Below are 19,073 nucleotides of genomic sequence, written 5' to 3'. Positions count from 1 at the left end.
AAAGTGAACATTTATGAATACACAGGCATCAAGGATAAAAGTCGTTCTTACTGCTGAAGGCGTATTGTCCAAGCTAAACGCAACACACACTTTGGCACCAGGAAGTTTTGGAAATGAGTCTAGATATTGGTGACTGAATTCTATCAGTTGTGTGCTTTATAAAAAGTATTATTTCAAAATCATTATACCATCATCTAGCCTATGGAAATGCACTACTCAAATATTTACTAATGCAGTTAACAGAAATGTCATATGGAACTACATCTCTAGCTAGCTGCAATACATCTATCACTATAGCCACTAATAATTAAAGTTACCTGGGTATCCATCTTGAATGCTGTTAAAGTCAGCTGTTAACAATTATTCCAGCTAAACCATTCAAAAGGTGCTTTGAACTTGTTTAAGGTCCTTCGTAACACTGTGCAGTTAGCTAGGAGACAACGTTCTCACCCTAATGACTACCATCAATAATTTACTGTGGGAGTCAGGGACTTTGTCCTATGGTACCTGCATACATTTAGTGGCCACTTTTCCAAGATAAGAACTAGAAACTGTATCTTCCTTGAGATTACGTTGCAGGCACCAGTGATCTTTGATGAGTTGGTATAGGCATTGTATGTTAATTACGAACTACTGAAATAAGTGAGGGCATCCATCTGCTGTATTAAAACTGCCCCTGGAGTCAGCCCAATCCAGGACTGTGCCAGTGTTGCAGACCCGGTGGTGGGTGCTCATCTGCTTGTTGAGAAACTGGAATGTTAGAGGCTGTAGGAGCTGACTCGAGCTGAAAGCTTTAAGGTTAATAATGTATATTCTCTTGGTTATAGTATCTCTCTTCCCAGGCTGAGGCTAAGACATGCTTAAAAATTAAAAGTGCAGATATCCTACAAAGGAGGAACAGGTGCTAAGACTACATATTAATCTTTAATGCGGTTCCAGCTCACACACTAAATTTTACAAACTTCCCTGCATTGCTGCAGCCTCTCCCATCTCTTCACCCCACTGTGCAATGCGCCATTCCCTGCCGTAGGGCACAGGCATGGATACAGACCTAACGTAAAGAAAACGGACTCCAAACAGTGTTAGAATGAATACTCAACTCTCACATTCACATAATGTATTCTCCCTTTTTCTTCCACAGGGTCCTGACGTGTTTGTAACCAGATCTAAGGAGAGGCAGTCCTACCTCTGCTGGCATCCTCGCTGCACCGTCCTCACGCTCAGTCCCACACACATTAGCTGACGAAAAAGTAGACCTCGAGCTTCAAGCAGTTTCTACAGGCGCTTAAATAAAGACAGAACATTTATTGAATTATTTCAGGTTTATCTAGCCATTCATTCCCCATTATCTATCGTGTGGTGTATCTAAAGTGCACGTGCATATTTCTGTGAACCGCAGAGCACGTGGCTGTGCAGAATGAAGAGTGAGGAGGGCTAACATCAGAAAACTCAGCAGCAGCAAAGGGTCAGGCTAACAGTCCCACAGACTACCCTCTGTAGCCCCACCGTACACTTGCACCACAGGAAATGCTGACAAACACTGCAAAGCCACTCAGTTTAGATCTTTAGACACCTTTCAGGAAAGCGAGAGGAAAATTAAAAAAATTAATATAATATGACACAGTATAATACATAGATGAAAAGCATATGAAGGTGTATCATTGGCCTCGGGGCAGAAACGTTGAGGAAAATTCATTAGTTTCTGCAGGGCTAGGCAGCAGCGCCAGAGCTGGGTGTATCACTGAGCATTGTGAGAGATGGAAAACCAAAACACGATGCCCAGACTCGGGGAAGTGCATGCTGTATCGATCCCTCACAATCACTTATTTTCCTGACAGAAGTTTTTGTGCCCATCCTCATCCCAAAGTCACTTTCTTTTTACACAGACAATATTTTCAGTAAACTGGCCTGTACTGTTTGATGTGAAAAAATGAGTATGGAATTGAAAGACAAAAGGAAATAATATTCTGTGCTAACAAATGCAAAATGACAATTAATTTTGTACTTGGAGCCACGGTGCTACGATGGGCAGATATGAATGGGGCTCTTCAAGCAGTCTTTGCAACTCAGGCTTGAGAATTTAACCCAGAACCCTGCTTTACTCCAGCACCCACGTTGACAAAACCAGAGATGAGCACACTGCCCTGCGTTCCCACCTGCACGACAGAGCAGTAAGCTCCTTTCTGCAGACAGCCTGCAGAGGTGTCTCACCCAGGAAATCATTTTAACGTGTCCTGTTCTTCTTCAGACATACTGCAAGCACAGCACTTGGGTACCTGGCCTAATTACAGAAGGAATATTTTAGTGGTTGGAAGTGGCTTCATGCTGCAGTACCTTTGTGTAGAGAGATCACCTTCAGTGATTATTTATTTCAGGAGTTCAGATTCCTGCCTGTCTGTGACATGATGAATGACTTTTAAGTAACATAATATCTGGTTTCCTCCTCTTTCACACACCCATTTCATTGTCAGTTGTCTTCAGTGACCAGATCCGAAAGGATTGTTTGCAGTCAAAAGGGAAAGAGAAATTCTTTACCCCATGCCCAGCCTCCTCTTCTTCATATTTAATTGAATTCTTGCTTGTGTTAAAATGGTTATCAATTATTCACTCCTGAACTCATTAATTCCAAACATCCCAAGTAATAAACAGGACTGCTTTACTGCTCTGTTAAAAATTCCAAAATACTTTTGTTTTCCTTCTTAATCTGTTCTCCACGTAACTGCAGGCCAGCCAGTGAATTTTGTGGGGCTTCCCGGTACATATTATTTAAAGAAGAAAGCAGGCTAGCAGACAAGGTCTAATAGTGGTGCTGTGTCAGAAATAGCACAGGGCAGATTCATCAGCTTCAGACCCGAGTCTCTCCCATCCCTGCTGGGGCCAGTGCTGGCTAAACAGCACTGAGAAAAAGTCCTTTCAAACTGCCAGCTCAGACCCCTCTTTCAGCCTCAGTTTTACCATTTGAAAAGAGTATTTTTTGACTAGCTAAATTAAATCCTTGACATCTTTTGTTTATAACTCACATTCTTTCTCAAGCCAGTTGAGAGGAAACAAACAAAGCAGACAAAAAAACCCCAGAGGGAACAGGAGATAATTTGATCCGGGTAAAATACAGCAAACCTGCAACCTGCTCTCTGTGAGGCTCCCCAAACCACGCCGCGCCTCACTAACACCACCATCACACAAGGACGAATATTTCCAGATGCAAAGGCTCTTCTGTCACTTTAAGGTTAGAATACGTTATTTTCATGTTGCATCTAAGGCCCAGCCAGCAATCTCAGCACTGCTGAGCGGGAGATGAGCCATCAATAGACACAACTACTTGACAGAGCCAGGGCAGTCCCCTGGATAGTCAGCACGCCTTAAGATTTAAAACCCTGAAGAAAGGGGCTGTTATAAACAGAAGCCTTTTCTTCTTATAATTCTTTAATATCAATCCAGTATGGCCTTGACAATCCATGAAACTTGTGTAGCAACAAGGGGGTGTAGGTATGATGAAGGTATCCCATTAAAAAGTTCATCTTCACAAGGCAAATGAGAAATCGTGCCAATGTGATACAGCCTACTGAACAAGTCACTGAATGCCTCAGTTTTGCTACCTGTAAAAGGGGCCTCGTTTTACATTTGAATTTTTACTGGCATCACTCAGAGAAGTATTTGGAACAGGAAAATCCACCTTCCCATGGCCTGGGTCTCATGGTCTTCTCGTGGATTTGGCATTCTGGAAAAAAACATAAAAAATAATGTCTGACAAAGTGCTGTCTATACCTTTTACATTGGTCCATGCAATACAATCAACCTTTGTTCTTCTCACTTCTTCTAAAATGAGCATATCCCTCTGTTTGCACTTGAAATTGGAATTAATTTCTTAGAACAAGGATTTAAAGTTTCACCCTAAACTGGGAAGCATTCAGACAGAAATTTCCCAAGCAAGCAATGTTGTGACTTGACTCGAGTACTGGAACACACGGAAGTTAATTAGTACAACAGATATGGAAGTAGTATTTTTGTTAACTTTGCCTGACTGCTAACAACAGAGGGGGTGACACGTGAAGCATTTCAGCTCTGTAGCTGAAAGAGGTCATTATGCTCCCAGGGAAGGTGTCTTGCATCCTTTCTGCTGGCTCTACGCATGTCAGCTCGGGAGCCAGCGGCTCCAGCGTGAGCTGCTGTGCACAAGCTCTCCTGCCTGGCAGCCCAGAAGGGCTCAGCAGGCCAGGCATCATAGTTTCATGAGGACAGAAAAACAAAAAAAACCAAACAGGTGGCTTAGACCAGCAAAATTCGATTTTCAAATATGTTTCGATAATAACTGGGAATGATAAATCCATTTATTATAATTTAATAAACGATCTAGGGAGCTTATGTCTGCACAGAAAGGGGACTGATAGGGTGGGTCAGGATTTGTGACACCTGGATGCAGCACACAAGCCTCTAGTGTGAATTTACCCAGAAAATGCTTATTGTACACAGTAATGCTGTACAAAAACAAGCATGTGTATAAAAACCCAGCCTGCCTTCGAGGATCCAAGCCACTCAGGTCTACCTCATCTCGATCTTTCCACAGCAGTGTACTCCATCACATAAATACACCCTCAAAGCTTCACTTCCTCATCTGTAAAATATGACTCACAATACTCCCTCTGCCTTGCTCGGCTGTTGTGAATATTCAGACATAAATTGCTGTGCAGTGCCCACATGCTAATGCACGAGGAAGCCATTAAAAATCCCCAACATAGGTACAAGGTTTTTCTAGGGGCATGTAAAGCTGTAATAAATCTATTTCAATCTCACTTCTCATGCAGGTCACTAAATCTGTGCCTATAATATTAGGAGTGTGCTGGCTAACTGGCCACAAGCTATACAAAAGCCTTTTCTCTCCAAGTTCAATCAAAAGGACAACAGCATATGACAGACCCCTTGTATCTTTTGGTATTTTAGCCTGTCACAGCAGGGACCTCCTGCAGTGCTAGGAAAAGAGGGTTTTTCTGCTGGCCAAGCTAAAGCTAACAAAAATACCTAATGAGTAGAAGAGCTGAGAAGCTCGTGCATTTAGCTATGTCTAAAGTAGAATGTGCATACTGAATGTGGGCATGAAAAATTAATTCTAGAGATGCTATCAGAAATACCTTCAAGTGACTGGTTGGACTGAAAAAAAAAATACTATTTTGGTAACTGTTTTTACTTCAATTAAAAATATTTGGGGAGAAATTATACCATTTTCCTACACCTCCATTTTCTCCCTGGAATGGGGGAAAGGGGATTCTGTCCTACAGCCTGAACACCATCACTGACTTGAGTCCTGCAAGCTTCTGGTCTGACTCTTCCTTTCCTTTCTCTAGCACTGATTTTTCTCCTTGCTAATCTCCTTCCCTCTCCCCCATACCACAGTTTCCACCTGTCTGAGCTACTTCCTTTCCCGCTTCCCATCACTGACCCCAGTGAATTCGCAGGGGGGGAGGATGGGGTGGTTTGAGGAGCTCTGTGCAATGTGGCTACACCTCCGGAGAAGGATGCAGTGAGTTAGAGAAGCCCTGCCTTGTGGCTGGGGTTTGGGAATGCAATGTGTGCCCCTGGAGTGGAGCATTCCCAGGAGAGCTGCAGGTGGGAGAAGGGTGTGACACTATGTCACACCAGTATTACCTGAGATTCCTAGTAGACTTTCAGCATGGAAAATATTCCCTACTGTTGCTCTAAAATATAAAGTGCCTCCCTGCAAATTAATAAATTGAAAAGCAAATCAAATGGTATCTACCACCTGAAAGTGACAGTCAGTCCCCACAGGAAAAATGAAGGTAGAGCAGCCCTTTCATCTATGATGGCACCTTTGTTCAAAAAAAAGCAATCCAGGGAGAAAAAGCTAGAGATTCAGTCCAGTAGAACAAACTACTCATCCAGATGTTACTCTATGCTGCAGAAGAAACTTTAGAGACAGCCAGAAGTAAGCCATAACTGACTTTTGGTCTGGTAAGGATGCCTGTGCTCAGGCCAAGGAAAGCAGTTAGAAAGGTACAGTGGCTATATAAACATTGGGTAATCCTCATTTTTTTTATCCAGGACAATCCTAGCCTATAGGCTTGATGACACAGAATTTCCATGATTAAGTATCTGTTAATTAAACACACAATATATAATTACTAAATGCAAGCTGTTTGAGCTCTTAAGGAGCTAGAGTTCCTGCCGTTCAGAACAGAAGCATACTTGTCTTGGATTCCTAAACACCCATTTTGTGAAAAACTGTCCAGTTTGATTATGTGTGTCACATCTCATTAGAGAAGTGGTGTAGTTTATTTACGTGACCTTCAAGCAAAGCTGAAGAGGGAGCTACAGCAAATGAAAATATATTAAAGGAAATGTCTTTTGAAAGAAGTATCTGTTAACCTTACCTGTGTAAAGGGAAACTTGCATCTCAAAATCCAATATTTAATCAAAGCCTTCTGTAATTAGGAAACTTGCTTCCACGATCTTTAATCCAAAGAGGAGTATCGTTGATAGATTACCTGCTTCAATAACTCTGGCAAAGCTAAAGATTCAATAAAAATTGACTTTATCTTGCAGCCCACTGCTGACTCACTGCAAAGAGCGAGCACAGAGAACGATCTTACAAACTCTTGCAGGGCTGAGACTGGCTCCCTCATCAGCATGGATTGGTAAGGTCCTTCCAATGAGAATTCATTCATCTATAATATTTAGAGCAACATGCACCTGTCTAACTGTCTAATTCTTCTTTATTCAGGGGTGTCTTTGCAGAAAGGCACCACCTAATACTGACAAAAACATTTGCTTTGTGATAGAAAAAGGCCAGATGCTCCACTACGAAGCAGTAAAAGATGCCCCTGTTGAGGTATACAGAGGTATCTTCATGTTCAGATTCTGAATAAAACTTCCACTCAGGAGTTTTGGGAAAGCTTTCTTATATTCGCATGGCTAGTGACTGTAAATCTGTTTAAAACTATCTTGGCCATCTATCTCAGACAGTCTGAGCTTATTAGAGAGTAAAGAGTTGCTCATCCCCACCTTATGCCTACATTTTGATTTTCAGTACAAAAGTGTGTGTAGTGAAAAGGTTCAACAGGTGCACGATCAGGTCAGATTCTAATTCATGTACATGTCATCATGCAATAGGCAAGTTTTAAATAATGCAGAGCTCAAAGCAGTAAAACTACGTAAAAGCAAAGCCTGGAAACAAAACCTGTTGTTTCATTAAACTTAAAATACAATTTGACTCTGTCATACCAATGTATATGAGCTATCTGCATTAAATTGTGTTTAATTTAACTCTAGAACTATAAGGCCCAATTAAAAATAATGAGGCCTGTCTCCACCTGTCAGGCTCAATTAGAGATAATGGGAACTGATAGCTCCTGGAATAGATTCATTTTTGTCTGATAGACTAACTGGGGCAGGGGTCTTGGCAGGGGTCATTGGAATAGACCCGGCAACAAAACATGGGTCATTCAAGCTTAAGGAGTCTTAAGGAACCTAGTTATTAAATAAGGAAGTAGGAAGTAAATCAAATCCAAAAGCACATGAATAACTCCAACAGATTCTTTTTTTTTTTTTTTTTTTGAATTCATCTAACCATTAAACGGCCCGTTCTAGACCAACAAAATATATAGTGCAAAAAGGTTAAACCTACTCGTCAAGACAAAAATAAAACTAGAAAAATAGGTGCCCAACTTCTTATTCCAGCGCCAATTTTCAGGAGTTTAGCAGGATCAATATTTTTTTTTTTAGGGAATGCTCCAAGGATTGTAGCAAAATTGCTGAGCTTTTATTTTACTGAAGTGTTATAAAAAAATAAATCCGGGAAAGATAATTTGAATGTATGAAGAAACTAGCTGTCTTGATAGACATTACAGATGATGAACAGATTACTTCCTATTCAGCCTCAGCAATAAAAATAGGAGAAATCTGTCAGCTTTTTGCTAAGCACTTTCAAAGATGTAATTGAACAGTCAGACAAATTCAGAAACGCGCCCGAGAGAAATGAAACCATTTGTCCTTGAAGAAACATGAATGGGCGATACGGTGCCTGACAACTTTTAGGCACTAGACAGTAGCTGTCATTTTAGATGAGTAATTAATCTTGAACCGAGGGGGAGACGTGGAGCCCTGTTGACTGTTTATTCGGCTAGAATGACAGTCAGTGTCTGTCAGCACGGCATGGACCCTGCCTGGGACTGGTAGCCTCTCCCAGGCGAAGCTTGCCTGCGCATCTATTGTCAACAGCGATGACTCTGAAGTTGGGAGTTGGGCAATCCTGACGCCCCGTGCCTTGGCTCGCCTTTTGTTTCTCTGTGAAGACACTTTTTTAATCTAATGATATCTTTCTCAATGTCTAACGATGCTCGCGCAACGTGCCGCTAATGGCATTTTATCCCCTGCTCCCCTCCCCCCTGACATGTACAGGCCTGCAAAGTCATGCTTTGCATTTTAAATCTGCTCTCTGTGACTTCTGAGGAAAGAAAGAACAGTTGAGCATTTCAGCTTCTCCCCAGCGTGACTTATTCTGAAAGAATGTGCAAATGTATAATTTGACCCATTAATTTCCTTCACACTTCCCTTCCTGTACACAGAGAACCTGATGAGGGGACTCTATGGCCACATTAGAACAACACAAACACGTCACTGCTAAAATACAACGGAGGAGCAACTACTCCCTTCCTCCAGTGTCTCCTTTGGGTTGAAAGCACCGAGAAACAACTGGGTGACAACCTCCTGCACTTGACTGTACCTCTGGCTGCTGCTCAGTGGCCACACTCAGATGGGAATCAACCAACAGAGGCAGGAAGATCTTTGGTGCCTGAGCCATGACTACCTCTGCATCTGTGTAGCACTCAGAAGAACAGGGCGTAGATTTCAATCACAGTCCTCAGAAATGATAGTTTTAAAAAACTAATAGAAGAATGTCTGTACTTCCTTCAGTCTGAAGTATATCCAGCTCACGTCATGCAGCACTTGGGAAATCAGAAGCACTGAAGGTTTGGAGAATTCTGTTACTTGTAGCAGGTGTTACCTGCACTCAGTAAAAAACTGCTCTTAGGATGCACAGCTGTGTGTCTCTGGTGGGAATTCAGGGGTATGAGTGCAAGGACCTGTTATTTACACAAATTGTTGACGGTGGAAGATAACTAATAACTTACAGAGGGATCTCTGTGGCCTTGTACTCATACACCTGCATACATAGATACATACACACCCACACCTCTCTCTGCATTTTAAACCCTCCCAAGTATTAGGGAATATATTAATTTTTGCACCTTTCACTGGAAGAATCAAATGTTTTGCTAACTTGATTCTCACTTGAGCCCTATGACTTTGGTCAATGCCAAGATGCGTGTTCTGGGAAATTTTCACATCCCTCTGTCCTGGTCTCATCCTGTGAGTCTCACAGGTATGTGGCACCTTTGAAAGACAAATGTAAGCATGGTGAAAAACTCTAACAATGACATTCATTTCCTTATGTCAGAAATCTAAAGTGGGTTAGCATACTGAAGATTTAAAACGTGGCTGAATTAAATTCACAACTTTGAAGGGAGTTCAAGGCACTCATAACAAAAAGATATCGCATTTCCTAGACAATTGATCTGGAAGAGGTTGCCTACAGATCCCTTTCTGCAACTTTTTCAAAGTCAGAGCCTATTTTTCTGAACAGTGATCATCAGGATTTGTGGAACTGGGCCAAGCTGAATTCATACAACGACATCTTTTTCTGTGAGGAAATTTAATTTTTTTTTCCTTCATTGCAATAGCAAATGATGATGACATTTTTCATTTCTACAGCTTCTTCCATCAAAGTATCTGAAAGTTTTATAGAAACTAATGAAAGAAGCCCTAGCATAGGAAAAGAAAGGGGTGTTACCTGTTTTACAGAAGAGTTAACCACCGCACTGACAACCACATTATGGCACTATCTGCTTAACAGAACTAATCAGTCATTTTAGTGATAAATTCCAAATAGGAAACATTTGAGGGACCAAAGTTTACATTTTCAACACCATGCTGTAAATCTGAATGTTTCTAATAGACCCACGACGGGTATTCCATACACTTTGTGATGTTACTTGCAATCGTTGAATGAAGAACTTAACTTCTGTTTCCAGCTCTATTTTTGCTCTTTATTCCAGAGCTCATTTCCTTTCCCACTAACCCGCTCCCCCCAGCTCTCCAGACTTGCCTGGCAGCAGCTTCCCACAGGAGGGGTGCAGGGCGGTAGCCTGGAGCGAGCAACAGGGGATGTTGTGGGATCGGAGCAGGTGGCACAGGCAGGGGTGAGGAAGCTGCTCCCCTGCACCCCGGAGACCAGAGCATGCCCGGAGTCCCAATTCTTCAGAACTGCTTTTCCTATATCGAAGATAAAAACCATGAGAAAGAATGAATTATTCAATTCCCTCAGCTGCTCAAAAATGACCCTCTGCTATATAGGAGGGAGTAAGAAGAACCTTTGGCACCAGTTCTCAATATTCAAGGGAAACAATGAAAAAATGAAAAAGATGGTAAGAAAAGGCATTTGGACTAGATTTCTTTTTTAAAATCATAACTTGAAAGGAAGGTAATGAAACCCTGACATTACACACTAAAAGACATTCTGCAAACATTGTGAAACTTCTTCGTTTTTAGGGAACACTAAAATGTAAATATTTTCTGGTTTAAAGAAGCCTTTTCTTGCTACATTCCTATGTTAATGGATAAAATATGACAATATATATTCTAATCAGAGCCCTGTGTAATAAACTGAACTACTTCAGACAACGATGAAGAAAATCTCGAACAGAGATGTGCATTCAAAACGATGCTTAAGCAAATCCTCCTGATTACGTATTAAAATTTTAAGTTTGGACCATCACACAGGATCAACCAAAGTGTTTTAAACTGTACTCTAGAAAGTTACAATCATGAAGCAACAACTCCAACAACGCTTGTGTTAAGTGCCAAGGGTGTGACAAAAGAACAAAAGCCGGGAAAATTAGATTTAATGTCGGAACTCCACGTTTCACATGACACTGAACTATTTTCGTTTCACCCGATGGCAGAGTGCCACCATTTAGAGTTGCCTGGTATTTTAAATTAGATATTTGGCTTCACAGAAGGATTCATGGCATTCAAAGTCATGCGTAGGAAAGCACTGAAATAATCCACACAACTGGCAACCAGTAAGGATGAGCACAAATACATCAAAATCCATTTGCCAAGTTGGCCAGGGATAACATTCTGATGCTGAGTAAAAGAAAAAAAAAAAAATCACTTCTCCACGCAGCTTCCAAAATGGTGCTACAACCCTGCACTTACAGAGCACTGAAATAAAAGCAAAGCCAAGTGCCAACTGCTAGATTTCAATTTCCATGTATCAAATCCTACACAGAAGATAATTTTATCTATGGTTAATTCTGTCCCCATGAAACCAGAAATTCTTTGGCTTCAGTGGCCAGGACTAGACCCTTGGTTTCTTTTCAATTTCACAATAAAATCAGCTCACTCTAGTTTGATGGTGTAATCTTTCTTGCAGGGCTCAGAATGGGTACGCCTGACTTTCTTCAGCACGTGCATCCCCTGAATCGATTCCTATTGCTCCACAGAATGCCCTTAATTTGGAATAAGAAGTGAGATGTTGCTATCACTTAAATCTGAAGACTGTCACCACTAGAATAATCAGACGTTTATCTTACACTGCCATTTGAAGAGAATTCGAAATACAAAGAAACTCAGCAGGCAGTCTATGAATTCCCCTCCGGCCTCATCTTAAAAAAAAAAAAAAACTTATGGAAGGAAGAAGGAAGAGACACATAATTCATCTTGAAGATACCAGAGATTTTCGTTTTGCCTGTGCTAGCTTTGAACAGGCTGTACTGGAGGGCATCGTAGCACCGAGGCACTTCCCACTGTTCAGTGGGTCACCTACGTACTGTAGCAGAAACTGCTGAACAATTGGTTTATTCTCGTGATAGTAACCCAGGAAACAAATCTATGATGACACTGGTACGTGCATTCGTGAACTTAGTGGCCTTGTAGGTCACTGGACAAATCTCTCTAAACTGAACTGTTGACAGTTCTTTGCAGGGTTCCCCACAGGAAACCGAAGGTTAATTGACCATTCTTTCAAACCATGAAATGCTTTTGAAAATGTTAGTTTTAAGTCTCATAGCCTAAAATCTGATGAAACAGCGTGTCTGTACTGTGGTGTCTTCTAATTACTGAAATTAAGAATTTTGGTCAGGGAAGGTGCAGAAATGGTTTAATTAGATGTCTGTAAATGTGAAACAACACTCATCTAAATTGCGGTACTGTTTAGAACAGAGGTGCTGAGGTAGCAGGATACCTGCTAGAGAAGCTGTGCGTAATAGAAGCGACTACTTCTTCATTATGTTAATTTGATGATGGCCTTATTAAGAGAAGGAATCTTAACTTTTCAGTCTTAGGTCCTGAGAAAAATATGTATGTGCTTACCCTCGCTCCTGTCGATAGTCTCGCTGACTTCAAAGGGATTATCACAGTGTGGGTTTCTGCAGGATACTTTCACCTGTAAAATTATGCAAATACTCCACCCTCAGAACCAGGAATCCCAGAAAACACCCGATGTTCTTGACCGACTGGCAGGAACATAGATTTGCTTTTATGAGGTACGATACAGGTGTAAAACCAGTTATGTGTTCACCTAAGATTTACAGAAGCTAGAAAATGGAAAGCAATCGTTCTGTCACGGGTTATGAAAGTTCTTTATCATACTGTATTTGGGCTTTACATATTTAGAGTATTACCCTGACATCCTACGGGTGTTATTTTTATTTTGAGGTAAAACGTGTCAGTGTATACGCTGAAAATATTGCGGAAACCAAGAAAAAATGGTGTATTTGTTATTAAAGTTTTTCTCCAGAAACCTTGAAGAATACTCCACTGAGTATTCCCAGTCATGGTTAAGAAGCCTAATGTGATCAAGGAGATTTGAGTTCTGCAAAACTTTAAATCCCAAGCTAGACTTTGGCCTTTCCCTAGCTGTTGTCTTGTCACTGGCATTTCTACGTAAGAAATATCAGTTTAAGCGTGGCCAGACTGTGATCTTCAGCCTCTCCGTGAGGCTCAGCCTAATGGACTGGGCAAACTTAATTCTGCTCTGCCAAGGTTTGACATCATAGCAGCCTTGCTGCGAGGCAAGGTGGACCAAAGTGGGCTCTCTGCCACTAATCAGTCATGCTCCGGGTGTCCATCACTCTGTGACACAACCAATTTAATCTTTCAAGGGCTGAAGATTCAGCTGTGTCTCCAACTGAGGCAACAAACAGCCCCTCAGAGACGCATTTCCCAAAGTACACATGGGCTCAACGCTCATTGCTTCTATGACAAAAAGTTGTATATTTACCCAAAGCTGAAAGCAGGAAGCTGCAAAGTTTTCCTCTTCTCTTCTTCCCTATCGTTTCATCTACAAAAAGGAAAAATTTTATGTCAGCATAGGTATACATGAAAGCATTCACTGCCATTATCAGCACAACGCAATCCACGCAGATTTGCTGAAAACAATCAGAAATACATATTTTAGGACAAGTTCGTTGCTACGGTGAAGAAATAGGTGACACCTACACATGACTCTCTGCAGTGTTCTTCAGCTGTAAATAAACCGCAGCCTGCAGGAGAGCAACAGAGATCAAAACTAATATTTTTATATGCAGCATCATCTGTTGCTGAAACAGTCTCTTCCAACGACAACGTAAATTATATCCCTCAGTCAGCAGCATATTGATTTCCCTCTAAATTAAAAAAAAAAAGATTATTGTAAAAGTATGAGTTTTATCCCCAAAACGCAAAATAAAAGCATTAATGCTGTGCTTATATCGTACAGGGATTTGTTCTAACTTCACTGTCTAAATTTAGGCCATCAAAATTTAAGGGTCAGAGTAGGTTTTTACACCCACCTGTTTTACGAAGAGGATATTGATATTACCTCCTGCACACGCTGACACTAATTGTCATACACGACATCTACAGACAACAGAATGGTTCAAGGAAGCAATTTTAGCTTCGGTCCTAATTTTTCTTATTTCTACAATCCCACATTAGACACTGTACTCCTGAAAGTAACTATTTTGCTGGAGGCTCAGTAAAAATATACTGAAACTACATTTCTCCGAGATCACTTTCTCCTTAATAAAATTTTGAGGGTTAAAATTTGCTAACAGCCTGTGATAAGAGCAATTACGTTGGACATTCGAAGTGGTGGAAAACACGCCAGCCAACCAGAATTCTCTTGTCACAACACTTGCTTCGTAATATTATATATAATAACCATTGCGCTGCACAATTACACTATCTATAAACTACGTTTCGCCCCAAAATAGACATGTATCAAGGCAAAATATTCTTGTAGACCACTCACAAAGATAAAATTGTGCTATGCTCAGGTTTAAGTGGCTAAATTATAAACAGATTGTAGGGCTTTGTGTGTCCTAGTGGGTCTGGTTTTGTGGTTCTGCCAGCTCTTAAGGCACATATCACAGCGGCTCTGGATTATTTTCTGTTACAGTGGTATTTAGAAGCCCCAGGCTCATTTTTCCAGGCACTCTGCAAATTTACAGCAGGGAGATGGTTTCAGCCTCAAAAGACATTATAAATCATACTTTTGTTCAGCATTTTACAGAAATTCTAAAAGACATATAATGAGAGGAGTTGAGATAAACGGAGCAGCCATCCCCAACTATTTTTTTTTTCTAAAATTCAGAATTATTCAGTAACACTGCATTCTAAAAACTACATCTTAACCCTTAGAAAAATTAAGTCAGGATACCAGCAAAAACACTTCTCCCTCTGATGATACACCTTACCCTAACGAACCCAGACGCACTGTGATGGATTACACAGCATGATGGATTTTGTTCCTAAGTGTTAAGAATTTCACATTAAAATCAGTGAGTAGGTCAGATGGCAGTTTTAACTTCATGGCTATACAGGGCAGCAGTATCATCTTCATGAGGATGAAGATTAATTTCTTACGGGGCAGACTCCCAGTACTTCAATCAGAGCATGACAGCTTTCTCCCTGCTGAACAGAGAACAGCAGGCATTAGTTTCAGTAACAAGGACAGTGAGAGAAGCTGCCAAACTCCTTCTAAAGGAATCACCATTTGTTTGTTGTCTAAAGATGCAATAAAACAAAACAACAGCAACAAAAGAGTGAGAAAAGAGTAACTGCCTTAGAAAGTAAAAATGGGATCCTAAAGGGAGTAAGAAGCAGGTTTCCCTCTGTTTGTGATGCATGTTATGAACATTTTCAACAATAAAGGCATTTTAGAATGTAGCTTTTTCTGAACAAGCCAGGCACTAGCCCCTCCAGCATGTTTTCCTTACCTTAGCCGGGAGGAAGGCCTTTTTGTCCGTTACATCCATGCATGTAATCAGTGATTGTGCCTTTTGTACAACTCAGATTCACCATCTGTATGCTCCCAAGTGGCTAGACGAGTGCTAAAACCCCATCCTCATGGGATTAATCTGCAATTTCACACTAAATGATTTTTAAGTATAATTTGTTACGATACAGTATTCTAAAATAAAAAAAAAAACGGTCAGTGCTTTTGCATCGTAATAGAAGGAGGAAGCTTGTAAAGTTTCCTGTATTTAAAATGGGTTGTAGGGAATCCGCTTGCGCATTAGTTTCATTCAGATATGAATGCACACGTCTTGGGAAAAGAACCTTTGGGTAATTGAAATAGCTGCTTTTTATTTCTGAGGGAAAGAATACAAACACCAACTTAGAATCTGTGCGCCGGTGGGGGGGGATGAAGTCTAACGTACTTCCCACCTTCTAGAATATGCACGATGAAGTTGCAGTTTAAAGTGTAAATAGAATATTTCGCTTTTGTACAGAGGGGAATGGAGGGATGAATTGTAAAGGCCCTGGGTAAATAAAGGAGGAGCTAAAGAATCCACTCTTTCACATAAAACAAAGCTGGCTTGAAGTGTGCAAGGAAATTATTCCTTTTTAAGCAGCACTAACCGCTTTTAGAAGCGCCCTGTTTCACTAGAGGGCACTGATCTTCATTCACATCGTTATTTTCTCCACACATTTTAGATACTCAGCTGAAGAAGGATGAAAACTATAATCAGAAAACATGCCAAGTGAGGAGTAAGAAGATTGAGGGTCAGTACACACTAATGTCCTTTGACAGAAAAGATGATGAGTTAAACATGAAGCTGCTTTTCAGCCACACTGAGTTCAACATAGAAGCCACAAGTTCCAGTCCAAATTGGTCTGAGGTGGGGGAAATATTTTGATTTTACAGCCTGACTAGATGGAACACAGAGATCATCAAAGTCTTCACAGAGTTCTCATAAATCTCTGCTTTTGAGGGTTCCTCAACTCTCCTGCGCTTTTTTTTTTTTTTTTTTTTTTTTTTTTTTTTTTTTTCAAACTTGTTTTACAATGACCTCAGCTGCTAGCAAAATGAATTCAGTTCATCATCCAAGGGAAGCTACTACAGTTTCAATGATAGTCTATAGAAATTCAAGGTAATTTTAGGAGAAATTCATACACAAGGAAGTCAGTGCCTTTACAAAGCAAATCCCTCTTTTGCCTCTCTCGTTTTATTGCATTATTTATTTGCTACAACCTAGTTACTCCAAAGAAAGGAAGAATTTAACTGCTGAACATTATGTTATTTTAAAGGCTACGTGTGTCTTTACATGCCACCAAAATAAATTAGGTAGAAACTGGATGAATAGAAATATCCAACATACATTTCTCTGCTAATACTCATTGTAAAAATGACATCAGTTCCATCAGGTGAATTTGCCCTATTCCTTAACGTAGACAAGACTATAAAAGGTATCTTGTATTCTCTCATTTTAAATCACATAAAGGAACTTAGATAACATCTATCAGAAAACAAGACACACTAATACTCCTTTTCATACTATTCTCTTGGACAGCCTAACATCTCCAGTGTAACATTAACTGTGGAGATAACACCCAAAACAAGGACAAACTGGCTACAGTCGATCTCTCTAAAGCCAATCATCCATTTGCAGTTTACCTGTATTCAAACTCTGAGCTGACATAACACTGAACAGTCAAAAGAATTTCTGAAAAAAAATACAGGGGATGTAACAGCAAAAACATGCACGGTAACTTCTAAGGCCTGCTGCTTACTGAGCAAACTCTGCTTTTAAATCTGTTTGGTAATTTTAACATTGTTTTAGCTGGCAACTGGCAGACTCCACCACCTGCTCTAAGGAGTCACAAAACCCCCAGCCTGCAAATATCCATGTGCCTGTCTCCCAAGAAGTATTACACGCCACCGTTACGGAGTCACAGAGTAATTTAGGTTGGAAGGGACCTCCGAAGGCCTCTGCTCCAAACCTCCGCTCAAAGCAGGGCCAAAGACCGATTTGCTCAGAGATCTGTCCACTCAAATTATTAATATCTCCAGGGGCAGAGACTCGCCATCCCTCTGCGCCCTGCCACAGTGTTGAACTACCCTCCTTGCGAAAAATTTCTTCGTAATTTTTAACTAGAACTTCCCTTGTTGCAACTTACTGTGTACTCTTCTGTTTGGAGAACTAAGCTCTTTATCCCTTCACGTTTCAGTTTAAGCTCCCCCAGTGAACAAGACGGGTATAAGCCACCCTTCCACTCCTTACCTGTTACAATCTGGGCCCTCCAAGCAGGAGGTATGAAAATCACCTGAATGAGAGAAACGAATCCCTGCACCCAACGTCCTGCTACAAGGAAACCAGTCGAGCAAAAAGTTCAACGTAACGGCTTGAGCAGATTCCAAGAAAGTCTAAAAGAAATCGTGTGTTTTTACCTTTACCCCTCCTGCAAATATTAAGATACAGGAATGCATTTTTTAAAAAGTGTTTTTTAAGCTACAAGGTAAGTATATAATGACTGTATGATGACCTTGTCATAAGTTACAAAAACAACACAACATAATCACTGTAATTAAGGGAACACTTGCAACTGTGCAAACTCTATGCCTTAGGCTCTAGCAGTACTCTGACTTTTTCTTTTATTCTGCTTTTTGGTTCTCCAGATGTGCCTGGTATAGGCCTTGATGCTGAGAAGTATTGATTACTCTCAATTTCTATTGACAGTAATTAACAGAGAGGGATCTGATGCTCATCAAAGCAAACAGATTCTTATTAACAGCAGAAGCAAGCATCGCCCCTGTCCTCATGTTTCGTTCCCTCCATACCATGAGGTAAACTAGCAAGCACATGGAAATAAATCTCTCACGAGATCTGGGTTTTCATTCTGCGAGTATATTTAAAGTATTTCCACATTTACGCCTTGCTACGCAGGGTCCAAACCACCTGGTTTCACCACTGATTTCAAACCGCTTCTACATAAAGGCCACCTGTCACGGCAAGCCGGGCCGGTACCTGTTTTGATGATGGGCTAACAGGAAGAAAAATCTGGTCTCAAGAAGACCCAGCAAGCTCCTGGGGCTGAGCCTCCGCTGGTACAAGGGCTGACCACGGTGCAGGTGTTTGACCCCGTCTCTGGTACCTGGAGGTAACGCTGCCCTGCGCTCACGCCTTTACGGCCAGGCTGCACTTAAAATCCTCTGGTGAAAAAGTAAAGTATGGTTGTCAGAATCCTTCTATTTCCGATTTGTTGTTTATGTATTAATTTAGGTAAATAAAGGTGCCCACGCCTACCAGGCACCCCGCAGCCCGGGCCCCAGCCTGCCCAGGGCTCTCCCGGCCGCGCCGCCCTCAGTCCCCCGGGATGGCCGGTTGCTCCGCGGGCTCCTTCCCTCCCTGCCAGGGAGAAGGCGCTTCCCCTCCGCCTCTGCCCACCGCACAGCGAGGAAAACCCTCCGGCCTCCGCGGCCGCGGGCCCCCGGGGGGAGCCGTCCCCTCTCCGCGAGGGCAGGGACGGCGCTCCCTCCTCGCCCCCGCTCCCCGCCATTTTCTCGCCCCCCGTCTCCTCACAGCCCAGCGCCGCGGCCCCTCACCGCTGAGGCGGCGGCGGGACGGCCCCTGCCCCGGCTCCCTTCCCCGGGCGCTGCCCGCCGCCGGGCCCGCCTGAGGGAAACCTGCCGCCGCCGCTCCCGGGCACCTTCCCGCGGAGGGGCAGGGGGTGGC

The 19,073-nt window shown here is 41.8% G+C and overlaps 1 protein-coding gene across 1 annotated transcript in view; it reads right to left on the bottom strand.

Moving 5' to 3' along the window:
- Positions 1-19,067, bottom strand: part of MYO1H (myosin IH) — a 52,862-nt gene extending 33,795 nt beyond the window's left edge. The window contains exons 1-9 of the mRNA XM_026859988.1: positions 18,944-19,067; positions 18,366-18,550; positions 17,622-17,764; positions 14,806-15,027; positions 13,573-13,739; positions 13,355-13,414; positions 6,384-6,570; positions 3,597-3,718; positions 1,187-1,284 (exon numbers count right to left, since the gene is read on the bottom strand). Of these exons, the coding sequence (XP_026715789.1) occupies positions 1,187-1,198 (12 nt within the window). The 5' untranslated portion in view covers positions 1,199-1,284; positions 3,597-3,718; positions 6,384-6,570; ... (4 more) ...; positions 18,366-18,550; positions 18,944-19,067. The remainder of the gene's footprint in view (positions 1-1,186; positions 1,285-3,596; positions 3,719-6,383; positions 6,571-13,354; positions 13,415-13,572; positions 13,740-14,805; positions 15,028-17,621; positions 17,765-18,365; positions 18,551-18,943) is intronic.
- Between the last annotated feature and the right edge of the window lie 6 nt (positions 19,068-19,073).

Source organism: Athene cunicularia (genome assembly GCF_003259725.1).
Source record: "Athene cunicularia isolate RWA chromosome 15 unlocalized genomic scaffold, athCun1 chr15_part1, whole genome shotgun sequence".
Taxonomy (NCBI): domain Eukaryota; kingdom Metazoa; phylum Chordata; class Aves; order Strigiformes; family Strigidae; genus Athene; species Athene cunicularia.
The sequence above is the reverse complement of the archived record's forward strand: the minus strand, read 5'-3'. Positions and strand labels throughout refer to the sequence as shown.